The sequence below is a fragment of the Eurypyga helias genome, unplaced genomic scaffold, assembly GCF_000690775.1.
Source record: "Eurypyga helias isolate BGI_N326 unplaced genomic scaffold, ASM69077v1 scaffold5042, whole genome shotgun sequence".
Lineage (NCBI taxonomy): Eukaryota > Metazoa > Chordata > Aves > Eurypygiformes > Eurypygidae > Eurypyga > Eurypyga helias.
In genome coordinates, this window is record NW_010236476.1 from 1 (window position 1) to 13,264 (window position 13,264).

General features: G+C 34.3%; 1 protein-coding gene across 1 annotated transcript in view; it reads left to right on the forward strand.

Annotated features, from left to right (window-relative positions):
• Positions 1 to 4,086: 4,086 nt before the first annotated feature.
• The window catches only part of MCPH1 (microcephalin 1), a gene marked incomplete at its 5' end in the record, with an annotated part of 34,666 nt that continues 25,488 nt past the window's right edge, over positions 4,087 to 13,264 (forward strand). Inside the window, 6 exons of the mRNA XM_010147092.1 lie at positions 4,087 to 4,200; positions 4,832 to 4,952; positions 5,261 to 5,401; positions 6,325 to 6,420; positions 7,853 to 8,050; positions 10,469 to 10,477. Of these exons, the coding sequence (XP_010145394.1) occupies positions 4,087 to 4,200; positions 4,832 to 4,952; positions 5,261 to 5,401; positions 6,325 to 6,420; positions 7,853 to 8,050; positions 10,469 to 10,477 (679 nt within the window). The remainder of the gene's footprint in view (positions 4,201 to 4,831; positions 4,953 to 5,260; positions 5,402 to 6,324; positions 6,421 to 7,852; positions 8,051 to 10,468; positions 10,478 to 13,264) is intronic.

The following is a 13,264-nucleotide window of genomic DNA, read 5'->3' on the forward strand; positions in this document are numbered from 1 at the left end:
TGATTCTATGATTCTATGAACTCATGGGTTCAGATAAGAATAGTTTAGTAATTGAAAATAAATGAAATAAAATAATGATACCAATAATACTAACAATACTGATAATACTAGCATTACTACTAATATGTAATGAAAATAATGGAAAAGGAAACAAATTGTACAACTGCTCACCACCTGCTGACCAATGCCCAGCCTGACCCCAAACAGTCAGAGCCAGAGTGTCAGTAGAGCTTGACCCAGAGAGCGATAGAGTCCCCCTGGCCCACTCCCCCCAGTTTATATACTAAGTATGATTTTTAGGGAATGAAATGTCTCTTTGGTCAGTTTGGGTCAGCTGTCCTGGCTGTGTACCCTCCCAGCTTCTTGTAGAGAAGCAGCTGGGAAAACAGGTGCAGTATCAGAAATGGAAAAAGTCCTTGACTTCATATAAACATTCCTTAGCAACAACTAAAAGCAATAGTATGTTATCAATGTTCTCAGCACAACGAAACGATGCCTCATATTAGCTATGCTGAGGCAAATTAACTCTCTCCCAACCAAAAGTAGCACTAGCATCTTCCTGGTATTTTTTGAAGTGTTCCTAGTATCATGCTCTGGACAAGGCAAGGTCTTGCTATATGGCTTAGAAGATGAGGTTTGTTGGAACTGTGGAAATCATCTGAAACTGTTACTGTGGTGCAGGTGATGACAACCAAGCTGTAAATTATGATTGAACGTCTCTAATCTTTGTCTTCTGTCTTAGTTTAAAGGTAATGCTGAAAGGTTCACAAGAACATAGAACTTACATTGATGTGTATTCTAGGCAGAATTCATAGGTATGACATATCCTTGAGCAAATTGTAGGTCAGGAGCAGCAGAAGCTTACATAAGAGAGAGTAATGAATAGTCTCACTACATAGTGTTATTCAGATGAGGCACGGACAATACAAAATTAGTTTGTGCTAGCATACATGTTAAATTTCTTTGTAATAAGATGAGGGAACTGGAGTGCCTGACTTTAAGTTATATGCCTAGTATATCAGTATCTGAGAAATCTGGTAGGCAGAAGAAAGTCTGTTGAACCCTGGGAAAATGTAAACAGGGAGGACTGAAGAGTCTGTGCCACTAAAATAGTGGTCCTGTATGAATGGAAGCTTGGTTTGAAACTTACAACTGTGTAAGCAAATAATGCAGAGTTCATATGAGTTGAAGTTTTAGCATTGCTAAAAAAAAAGATGACTTGATTAACCAGCTGCTCCCTTCAATTGCAAATGGAACATTCTGAACGTTAGAGATGGCTAGAAATGCTGTGAAATGTCATTTCGGGAAATGCATTAGTAAAGGGCAACTTTCTAGTGTAGATTGGTGATTAGGTAACTCCTGTTGGAGTGCAGTGTGAAGACAAATATTTTAGGTATTGCTTGGTCTTAATTGCTTTGTGGATGGTGATTTAAATTATTTCCAAGAATCTTTTTGTAAGTATGACCACAGTATAAAATCAGTGTTCGTACTGGAACAGCAAAACCCAAGAAGTTCTGTAACAGGGCTCAACTTCAAAAAAATTCTACTTAAAATGGGAGAAGTTGTGTTAAGAAGCTAAGACAGTGAAGGGAATAAAATTCTTGGTGGTGTCAAGGAGACTATTTAAAGCGTAAGTCCTCTTAAGTATAGCAGGAGGAAGATGGTCATCAAATTGTGTGAGGTGAAACTTAGATTTTGGGATTAACAGTAAATGTTTTCATGGTATTTCTAGCTCAGCAGTAGTCCTAATGTAAAACCTCATGTAGTGGGCTGACAGCATTTTATCATGGAATGTTGGGAGAGGATGTCAGTGAGCATGACTGGTAAAACTGAAATAGTTTTCTCACAAGATGTGATTGAAGTGACAATAATTCTTTAGTCCGGAAAAGAAGTAGAAGTGGAGGGCAAGAGACCTGTGAACACAAAGGTTCATCTGGAGAGGCTGAATAGGTAATGAATTATGTTTTCCTTTCCAGTAGAATTGGAATGCATCACATGAGTCTGGAGGCAGATTCAGAGGATACAGTAAATTATGTTTTTAGCAGAACATGGTTAGGCTGTAGAACACTGTTGCAGAGTCACAGTCAGCAAAGACTTACATGGATTTAAAAAAAGTGCTGAAGCAATTAAACATTTAATCAAAAACCAAATACAGTATTGCATCTGACCATGTCTAAACCAGAAATCCCTGGAATATAGCAAAGTAAACTGGGAATATTTGGCTGTGTTTTCATGTTTTTACATGCTCTTGGGATGCTTGATATTGGAAACAGGATGCTGCAGTATATGGTATTTAATCTGGATGCTACTTTTTGATGTTTGAGCTCTGAAAACACCAGCCAAGGAAGCAGATGATAAACAATTACTCCAGCGTTTCCTGATTCTCCTGTTTTGTGCCAAATACTCTCCCACTTAAGAGCTAGTGGACCCCTTCTTCCACACTGCTGTGTGCATACTAGTGTTATCTTTCCCCAAGCAGTGCTTGAGCCTCTAACTGGAACATGCCGTGTGATTTGAAAAATACTATACTATTCACTTTTCACCATAAAAATCAGCACAAAATATTAGAGTAAAACTTACAAATAGTAAGTTTAATGCAAAAGGAGTGACAGCTTTGGGATTGCTGAAAAAAGTTGGGTTTAGTGCTTCTTCAACTCAAATATCTCATTGAGCAACCTACAGAAAAAATCAAAACCCAACAACAAAAAGAACCAAACATAACATAGAATTGCTACAATTTGTGTCCAAATTAAGAACACTTCATACTTCCAAATCAAACCTATAATTGGGAAACTACTTATATATTCTTAGTACAGTAACTCATGTCACAAATAAGACAAATCATTTAAATTCAGATTTACCTGCAAAGTAAAAAAAAAAAAACGTATATATTTAATGGTCAAATTTTCTTCTGTATAGCTTCTCTGAATTAATGTAAATTTTAATGTAGTCTACATTCATGATAATTATTATCCAGAACTTAATATTAGTCACTGAAGTCCAGCATTTTGGAAATCATTTCTATTTGATGCTCCAGAAAACTCTCAACTCGGTTAGTTTGACAAATACATGTAGTGGTTTGGCTCTTTAGTCCAAACTGAGTTAACTAAGCATTAGGTTGTAATTCCACAGATCCACGCTTACAGCAGTCACATCACTAGGTGTCACTAGAATCACAGCGTTGAATGCCTTTGGGGTGAATTCTAGTGTAGCCTACTAAGGTTCCTTACCCTTTCCCATGATACTACTTACTGTTTGAGAATAAAACTGTATTTACCTATTTTGATCAAAAAAACTTTATGTATTAATAACCAAATTCTTGTCTTAACATCATCTATAGTGTTCACAAATACAGTAGATTGTATTATATTATTATATTCCAAGATAACGTTAGTCCTACTGTTCTCAAGGTGGTCTTCGAATATGAAAAGACAGGGAAAACTAGGGGTATGGTGTCAGTTGGATTGTGTGTTTTGTAATTAAAAAAATGTTTGCATAAATATAGATTGTTTCTCAATAAAGATCTTTAGCTTCGCATATACAAAGAGCATGCAGGAAACGGAGACTAACGGATAAGAGGTAAAAGCCAGGATCAGATGAAGCCTCCTTCCTCATTTGCCTGAATAGAAAGATTTCCTGCCACCATGACATTCTGTAGACTGTAGTTTACTGTAATCGCAGCGACCAACTTAAGGTTAAATTCGCTATCTAGAGAACAATGAAAGCCTACACTCCTCACAAAAGTCAGGGCAATATTTGAGGTTCATGAGAATCTGGCCAGAAGGACTTAATACAGTCATTTTTGAATGCATGAAAAAATAACATGTGAGTGGGAATCTTTGAGTTACAGAACAGCAATTTAGAGGGCATCATTAAGACAAAAAAAATGTTGTGTCCTGTATTTGATGTATAATAGTTTTGGGTTTTTGGGGTTTTTTTTTGGTGTTACAGTAGTTATCCTAAAGATACACACTTAGGAAGCATTGGTGTTTCATTATTCAGGGCTCAGACAAGTTGTTTTGCAATAAAGGTTTTTGTTATGAAAAAAAATTAAAAAAAAAAAAAAAAAAAACACAAAAAACCCAGAAACAAACCTGCTCTGATTTATTACACAGATGTCGAGAAACTCGAGTACATGTTGATGAGTCTTTATTTCCTGCAGTGGACACTAATGAAGGATTACCACTACCGATCAAAAAAGTGAGTAGGTGATTTTTTTGTTTTACTTTGGCCTAGAGTAGTAAACTAAAGTTTGGACTTCCTAACCTCAGGCATTTGAACTTTTTTTTTTCAGAACACTGTAAACTCTATCTACCCATCTGAATAGGTTTTTTAAGGTAGGGTATGGCTGTGATGATGTGACATCTTATCTGAAGAAATTATAATAAAAGTAGAGTTTTTATATTGGTAAATAAAGCAGATTTAAGTGAAAATGACATAATGATTATCTAATTTAAAAAAAGCATGACTGTAATGTGGCTTATGTTTCACTGAGTTGTGACAAACCATAAAATCCTGGTATTAAAAAAAAAAAAATCAAGCCTTAGTTTTGCTACAAGCATAAAAGAGAAGATGGTGACTTAGTCTTCTTTTTACTAAAATCTAACCTTAAAAAAAAAAATCTCTTAGGTTCTTTTTTATTTCATATTAGAATTCATTTTGGAAAACGTTAACTTCTACAATTATCTGTGACTCTGACGCAGGAGTATAATAAGTAGCATAGAGTTAAACACTAATAATAAATACCATGATAAAGTGATAGGCAAATAAGAAGTATGGTTACTTCTGGCAGTTTCATACCATATAATTAATGATTTTGTGTGTCTTGTAGCACAGATGTATGCAGCCAAAACACTTTGTTGAAAAATCTCCAAGAAATGATAGAAAGCTCCAGAGAAGACTGGACCAGATGGCTAAAGAATTAGCTGTACAGAAGTTAGCAGTTAACGCTGGTAAGGACTATTTTGGACTGAGATCCAAATATTTTCAGTTATTTCTTTAAAGCATTTGATGGGCTTTAGGTTTTGTTGTGTTGGGTTTTTTGTTTGGGGTGTTGTTTTTTTTTTTTTTCTGCATCTTGCCATGAGAAATAAAGGTGACATTTTTTACAGAGTTCTTTGTGTTATTAAAGCATCTGTAGCGGTGTTGGGTATAGGAAACTTGATTTTTTTCGATTAAAAAAAAAAAACAACCAAAGACACTTCACCTGAAGCTGTCATAGCATGTAATATTAATGAACAAATGCATTTTTTTTGTGTAGAAACTGATGTACCAGTTTTGTTATTTGAAGACGATGGTTCACTTGTATACAGCCCTGTTAATAAGATAAAAGATCAGTGCAGTGCAATGCAAAGAAGAATAAACGAGATGAAGAAAAAAAGAGAGCATCTTTCTCCTACTGGTAAGAAGTGACATTTTTACTTGCCCATGAACATGCACAAATTGCTACCACCTTAATTGCTGAATTTTTGGCACACTTGTCTTGTTCTGGCCTTCGAAATTCTTTTAGTATGTTACCTGATTGCATGATCTCCCTTATTCCCAGCAATATCTTACTTGATTGCATGTCGTTCCTTATTCCCAGGTTTCGAGTAGATGTGAATGCTTTCACTTTTAGTTTCTTTTTATCAAAAGGCCCAAGAAGTCATGGAAGACAATGATTGCAAAAAAGGAATTTTTTAATCACTAGACAGCTCACAAGGATTAATGTTTAAGTTAGACTTCCTAAACTTTAAATTGATATTATCACAACTTGGTTAAGCCTTACAGCAAGACTCTAAATCTTAATGTGAATGTTGTACTTAAAAAGACTGTAATGGCATTATGCCCAGGCCAAGAGTTTAAAAGGGAGTCTAAAATTGATGAGGCAACTGTCCAGGTACTGAAGAATAGTGCTAAAAAATCTCATTCATTTTAGCAGGGCTTGTATTCTCTTTGAGTTTTAAGGTAATACCTTTAAATATTTTGAAAAGCATTTCTGCCACATCAAGGCTATGCTGATAATTGCAGAATTTGACAGATTCTGTAGTAAAATGCCTCAACTGGCTTAGAAAGATCTATAATATTTTCTAAATGGTTTGCCATCATTCTTTGATTTCAGAAGAATGTGCTGCAGCGTTATCTAGAATAAAGTTGATTAAAATTATAGAATATCTAATAGGTTCTTTTTTATTAGTATGTAAATTTGAGAAACTGTTAAGCAGTCTATTTGTATGGTTATCATTCATTATCTATGATTGAGCTGTTTTGAAATAAGAAGAGATGGTTTGGAAATCTGTATGTTTGCAAACAAGGCTAACTAGTTTATTATTTACAAATTCCTAGCTTCACAAGTGTCTCCGATACCTCCAAGTAGTTCACCAGGAGACTGCCCACTGTCTACTTGTGTCTTAACTAATTCAGAACATGCATTGATACCAGGTAACTAACACAATGTTATAGGTAACAGAAATTAAAAATAATACATAGACTGTATATATTATTTTGAAAAGTACTGAAATGAGAACTATATATATTTGCTCTGTAATTTATTAGCTGAATTATTTTAGTTCTTTTTAACTGGCATGTTATGCAGAAGTAAGAATTCAAGGAAAATGGAGCATAAGGAATGAAGTTGGGTAAATGCTCTGCCTAAGTGCTGTGTTGCTTGCATCAATTCTTCCTCTTTCCGCACAACATTCCCCATTAATGGCTTCTTGTTCTGGCATGGTGTCAGTCTTCTCTGCTCTTAGAAAGATCTTGTGTAGAATACAGAGTGCACACTAAACGGTGTGAAATGGGAAGCAAAAAAGAGAACTGAATGAGACAGAAACCTCAGGGAACTGAGATGTCTTCCAAATTTTCAATCAAAAAACTTGAATTTAAAAGGAAACCTAATGTTTTCTTCAGCTTAAATACTGAACAATCAAATAAATAACAATGCTTGTGAGATACTTGAGAGAATGTTGGTTAATAATGTTAAAAAAGTTCAAGAATCCAGTTTAATTTGAGGGTTGAAGTTTAGACTTTTCAGCTGTTAATATGGGAGTCTGATCATGTCATGTGAAGTTTCTCATCTCAATATATTTCATTTTTCTGAGTTTAGCTAGCTACACTGTATGTTTAAAAATATTACTTACATTTGTAAGCAACATCAGGACTTCCCCTAAAACTTACAGGAGCACTTACTGAAGTGGTATGGCTGAAACTTTGCACTCAGTGTGTATTTAAACAAAAGCGCCTATAATGCAATAATCAAAGACACTAGCCTGTTTCAGAGGAATTTATTGTGAAGAGGTATCAAGAGCTCCTGTATATCACCTACCCTGAAATCATTTTGTAAGAATAGTTGCAAGAAATTATATATTTTTCCACATTTTAATTTTTTTTTAATACATTGTGTTGGTTTATGGGGTATGATACTATGATGTTGTATTTAATTTCACCCTAACTATAAAAACTACAAGGTGGTGGTTATGCTGTGTTTGCAGAAATGATTATTGAGTTTCCAGTATTGTTATAGCTAGCTTATTCAGTGCAGTGCAAAATTCTGTTTTTCTTCCAAAATGTAAGAGTGAAAGGGAGTTCCTCTGCTGCTTTGTTGCAAGAAAGCAAAACAGGAGTAATGGATACTTATTACCACATAAGAAGGTATGATAGCTAAAGCCATTGTAGCTTCTTGTCAACATAAAATGGGCTTTGTTTCTAATCTATTTTCAGTTAGTTTTTGATGACTTGCCATATAATATCCAGAGAAGTAGCTAAATCCTTGTTTTCTTCTTTACAGTAATTTCATATATATTTTACTAAGAAATTAGTACACTTTCTGGGTTTTTTTTAATACATTTATATTGTCACTTTTCATATTTTGCAGGAGAACAAATGGAAGTCTGCTTGAACTCAAGTTATGATTATCTTTGTGGAAGTGATGAATTAAAGAGACAGAAAACAGAGGTGGTAAAACATGCGTGTGGTACTTGGACTGATAGTCACGTATCCATGAGTGCATCAGTTAATTCTCCCTCACATAGCTATGAGGACAAGAGCTTAACACCAAAACAACACAGAAGAAGTCATCTAAGAAAGAAACGGATTTTGCAGCACACTTTGGATGATAAATTGTCTTTAGAAAAGAGAGATCTAAAACAGTTTCCGAAGAAAAATCAGAAGGATGAAAATAGCATAACTACTTCAACTGTAAATGAAAGTTCTCTTCTCCAGATCAAGGGATTGGATCATAGTACTCCTTCCAAAAAACCAGTCAAGTTAAATGCTGTTCCTGCTTTGATTGGCAGTCTCTCTGAATCACCTATGAACAGTGAAGACTTAAATACAGGTTCATTAGATAGAAGTTTCCCTATTGGCAGAAATGATTGTATTCTTGAAAACGAGGAGAGGAAGAAACTACAAACACTGTCTAGTTTGAAACTATCTCCCTCAGAACCAGGTCCATCAGGGCCTAAAGAGTTTTTGCAAGCAGTTACTACATATAGCAAGTCTTTTTGCACTGAAGAGGCTTCTTATGAAGACTTCTTTTCATCATATAATTCAAATGAAAATGAAGTAAAGGTACAAATACCAAAGGGATCACAGAGTCCTCCTGAAGCTTGTTGCAAAGACTCCTTTACAAGCATGGAGTTACTTGGTGTGAGTTTCTGTAAACCACATAGTACTTCCACGAAAAGTAGGAAAAAATCTATTCCAGCGAATGATGTTTCAGTAAAGAAAAACTTCAAACCAGCTGAACTTCCTGGAAGTGTGCCATTAAATTATATGTCAGATGGTGAAAAAGCTGACACTGCAGAAGCTCTAGATTCTGATGATGTGAATAGGCTGCCTCAGCATGCTCATGAAAAATCCTACAGAACCAATGTGAATTACTGTACTGACACCACTGGTAAGTCACTACATAGAGCTGGAAAATGAAAAGATATCATACTGCATTAAATATGCAACTAAAATGCAAAATTAACTGCCATTCCCAAGGGAAAAACATTTCAGAATTACACCAGAAGAAGAAAATGCTGCAGTACTGACTGGTTTTGGGTAAAATAAATTAGTGCATAAGATCCAACACCTTCTTTTTCCCCATGCATTGCAAACACAAAGATGTTATCAGCAGATAAGGAAACTGTGCTTGCAAAGTGCCACAGAAGTAGTTGAGCTGCCTTTAACCCTAATGCTTGGTATCCTGTAAACTTTCTGCTGCTACTCAAAATCTGTTTAAAAAACCAAAGTCTTTCTCTTTTAAATGTTGTAGTGCTCTTGTAAATTGTTTATAACTAACTCCTCATCATAGGGTCCCTTGTTCAAATTATTTTAATTTCACAAATTAAAATCGCTCCTTTAGATTAATTGCAGTTAAGGGCATAAAATCTCTAGTGGAGAAAAAAAAATTGACTTAACCAGTTTCTAAATCATGCTATGATGAAGACTGAATAAGTTACTTGAGGGCATGTGCAAGAGTTGCAACGTAAACATCTTTTTTCACCCATGGCTTTTTAATATGGAGCTGATCTTATCTTTTAATAATGATTTTAACAGTATTTTTCATATTTGAGCATTTTCAAGTTAGTTAGCCTAAATTATTTCAATCTAAATGTATACTGTAATATGGAATTGCAGCTACTTCCCTGAAAAATGCTCCTAATTTGCACTGGGGTAATCATTTTCAGATTTTGGTATTTTGAGCACAATTTGTCAAGCTTTACATAGGGTTAAATATTGGTAATTGTAATTGTTTATCTTAATCACCTGTTTTCCCTAGAAAATGCTATAGCAGTGCATTAATGAATTATATAAAATTAATTACTAAGTTAAAGGGCTCAACAGAATTGGTATCAGAGTTAGGAAGTAATTGGAAAGTGTCCTTGCCCCTGGGGGGTGGGGGGGCAGAATTAAATGATCTTTAAGGTCCCTTCCAACCCAAACCATTCAATGATTCTATGATTAGTGGAAATGTTGAACGGTGACCGCGCTTATGTCTCTGGGTAATAAGTTGCTGAACTGTGAGCTGCTATTTTGGGTTCACTGCATATGTATTTTAATATCTGGAGTGCATCATTATAACACATTTTTTTAACAAAAGTTGATGCAGGTATATATTATACAAGTATAAATGTATGAACCCACTGTATGTGTTTTTTTGCTTTGTGGCATTGTACTAGAAGATGAACTTTAAATTATGTATTTCTTAATGCCAAAGAACAGTTTGGTTTTTATTAAACAATCATGAAAAGAAATGGGGAAGGAGAAAATGTTTACTACCTTTAATCTTAGGTATGCCAGTTAATTGTAGAGGTAATTCTAACTTTTAAATTCTAGTGATTATATTATGATCAGTGTTCTAGCCTGTTATGCTTTTATATTCTTGCTGGACAACTTGTTCAAGATAACGGATTTCGGAGGAGAGGAAAAAGAAACAGTATTCAGAAAAAAAAGTTATCTGATGTTTATACTTTTTATCCTTTTTGTTATGAAGTTCTGTAAGTCTCAATTGGTGTTTCTAGTTATTTTAATGATGTTTGATTTCTCAATTATGGCTTTTTCCCCCTGAATATAATGTATTCAGGTTAATGCATCTGTGGTGTGGACAAGCAGAACCTCAAGTCTGACAGTTCAAATGAGCTCACTTAAAAATGGAAGGAATGAATAATGAAAGATGAATTGTGTTTCCCCTAATGCAAGTTCTATGGAAGAAAATCTTGTTTTAAACTTACTACTTACATACTGTGACACTGTATGATGGAATGATTATTTTTTTAAATTAAATATGCGTTTAATATTCTCCATTTTTATTTTTGCTTGAATGTAACTTATTTCTTGTCTCTTTTAAGTAGTAAATAAATAGTAAATTGCTTGGGTTTTCCGTATGTTGTATGTGATTTGAAAGCTGGTAACTTCAGTATATTATCCTTAAAAACTAAATAATTCTTTTCACACATCATATATATACAGTTAGGAGTAATCAAATATCCATATAAAGTTTATTTACATCTGTATATGTTTTAAATATCAAACATTTGTCTTGCCCTTTTTTTTCCTAGTGTTTTTAGGTCAGTGGCACTTTTCCCCGGTGTCTTTCATGACAAGAAGTAAGATTGTGGAAAGCAAACTTACTAAGACTACTTGGAAGTGTAATATGAAGGCTAACCTGAAACTAACTTTTCAAGTCCTGATGCAAACTTCAGGTTCCACTGTGGGGTACATGCAAGGCTTTCCAGCTGTTCTACTGAGCCATACAGGCATAAACATAGCTATTTATTTTCATCTTACTCTGAGTCATAAATCAAGTAGAGAACTGTCAGAGATACAGGAGTTGAAATTCAATGGGCATTAAAATACTAAAAGATGCTTTCAAATTCACTTTTTCAGCTTTTTTTCTGATTAAACCAGCCATACCTAGTAAATTTTAGTGCTCTGTAATCAATAAGTGCTGTGTAACTGGGTTTTGTGTGTCAGCACCTAATTTTTTAGCAGTTACAAAGCAAGGAAAAAGGTGGCTTTTCTCTATCATGAATATAAGTTTATCAAAATGCGATAATACTGTCTTCTGTGAAAGTTAATGATCTGTGTTACTAGGAGGCTCTAAGAACTTTTGTCATTCATATTGCAAGTTGCCTTACTTTGAAATCCAGTCCATCTGCTTTTTCAGTAGGGCTGAGGATAGGGTAAGTTGGCATTTGAACTACATGGTTTAGAATGCCAATACTGGCTCAGATTTCATTAATTCCTATGACTTTTTATCTGTCAGCTACAACAATAAATAATATTGGGCAGGGAATGCAAGAGTATGCTCTTTTAAGCTTTTATCATCCTAAAAATATTTGGAAATTTGAAGTGGGACTTAGCATTATTTCTAGTCATAAAAATAAACTTAAGGCTTAGCTGAGTGAATTTTAGATATTTATGTTGAATGTGGGAAGCAAGTATTATCTTAATTGGGCAAAAGACATAAACTAAGACCCATTACAGTATAATTAATGTGGTTCAGTGTTAAGATGGGGAATCTGGAATATCACTCTGTTATTTGGTGCAAAAATGATGAAGTTTTAAGTTAGATGAATGAGTTTTACCTGAGGCCCTAGGTACTTAATGCTGCTAAAATGCTGTTTATGTCTTTAAAAACACATGTGAAAACTTCTTAGATTTGATGTGCCTTTTTTGAAAGTTTTGAAAGTAGACAGACTCACTAAAAATATTGTATGATGTCCTCTCCTGGTATTTTGTCCTTTTTTTTTTAAAAAAAAAAAGGAAGGATGAAGAAGAAAACTGTTTTTTGCTTGGTTCTTGTTTTGTGTATTTTCATGAAAAGTTTAATTGTAACTAATTATTAAAGCAGAAAAGGACAAGTATTTCTGAATAGAGGACAAGGTGAGGAATATTTTGATGTAGTCAAATTTAAAAGGCTTGATGACACTTGCTCTAGAGCACATAACAAACTAGATAAAATTGTTTTAACCCATCAAAGGTTCTTTTTGAGAACCTGGTAGCCACATAAGCTTTCAGAGGAATTGAAGAAATTGTGTTCTGAAAGAAAAAACCTGGTATTTGCCTGTGCTGTGGAATAATAACTACCATAATGGTAACAACACAAGTAATCAAATATTCTATGCATAGGTACCTGAAGGATTATTAATGATGAACAAATTCAGACTTACTTTCTTCATAGTTGGTGTAAATAACTCGGTGGATAAGTACAAAATAGTAGATATGATATAGCTCAATTTCAGTGACACTTTGTTGTGATATTCTTAAACTAGAACACAACAGATAAAATTTTTATTAGGTAGACGTGGTTGATTTGATTGAACAAAAGCTCGCTCATTGGGCCTACTCATTACTTTGCTTTTTAACTCTAAGGAAATATCAGATAAGATTTTGAACATAATATTCTGGTTCAGAATTTCTCAGTGGTGATAAATGATCATCAATGAGTAGAAACTTTAATTGCAAAATGAAGTCACACTCATTTGTTAGAAGACTAAAAGAGGGCTATCAGAGTTGTAGATTTTTGATACCAGTCATCAAGCAATGTTTTAGAAGAGAATTCAGGGGATCTAATTGACCACGGTGGCATGAGTTAGCTGCGTATTTGAGCTAAATATAGGGATCACTAACAGTGGATGGAGTTGCTTCAAAAAGTTCTGATAGTCTTAGCTTGAAATATGCTAGGAAAAACTTATAAAGATGAAAACTTATGTGTGACTGAGCAACTGCTTTACAATGAAGCAATCAATGAAAAATTGACAATGGACTGTGAAGATTGAGACCTACAGGATGGAAA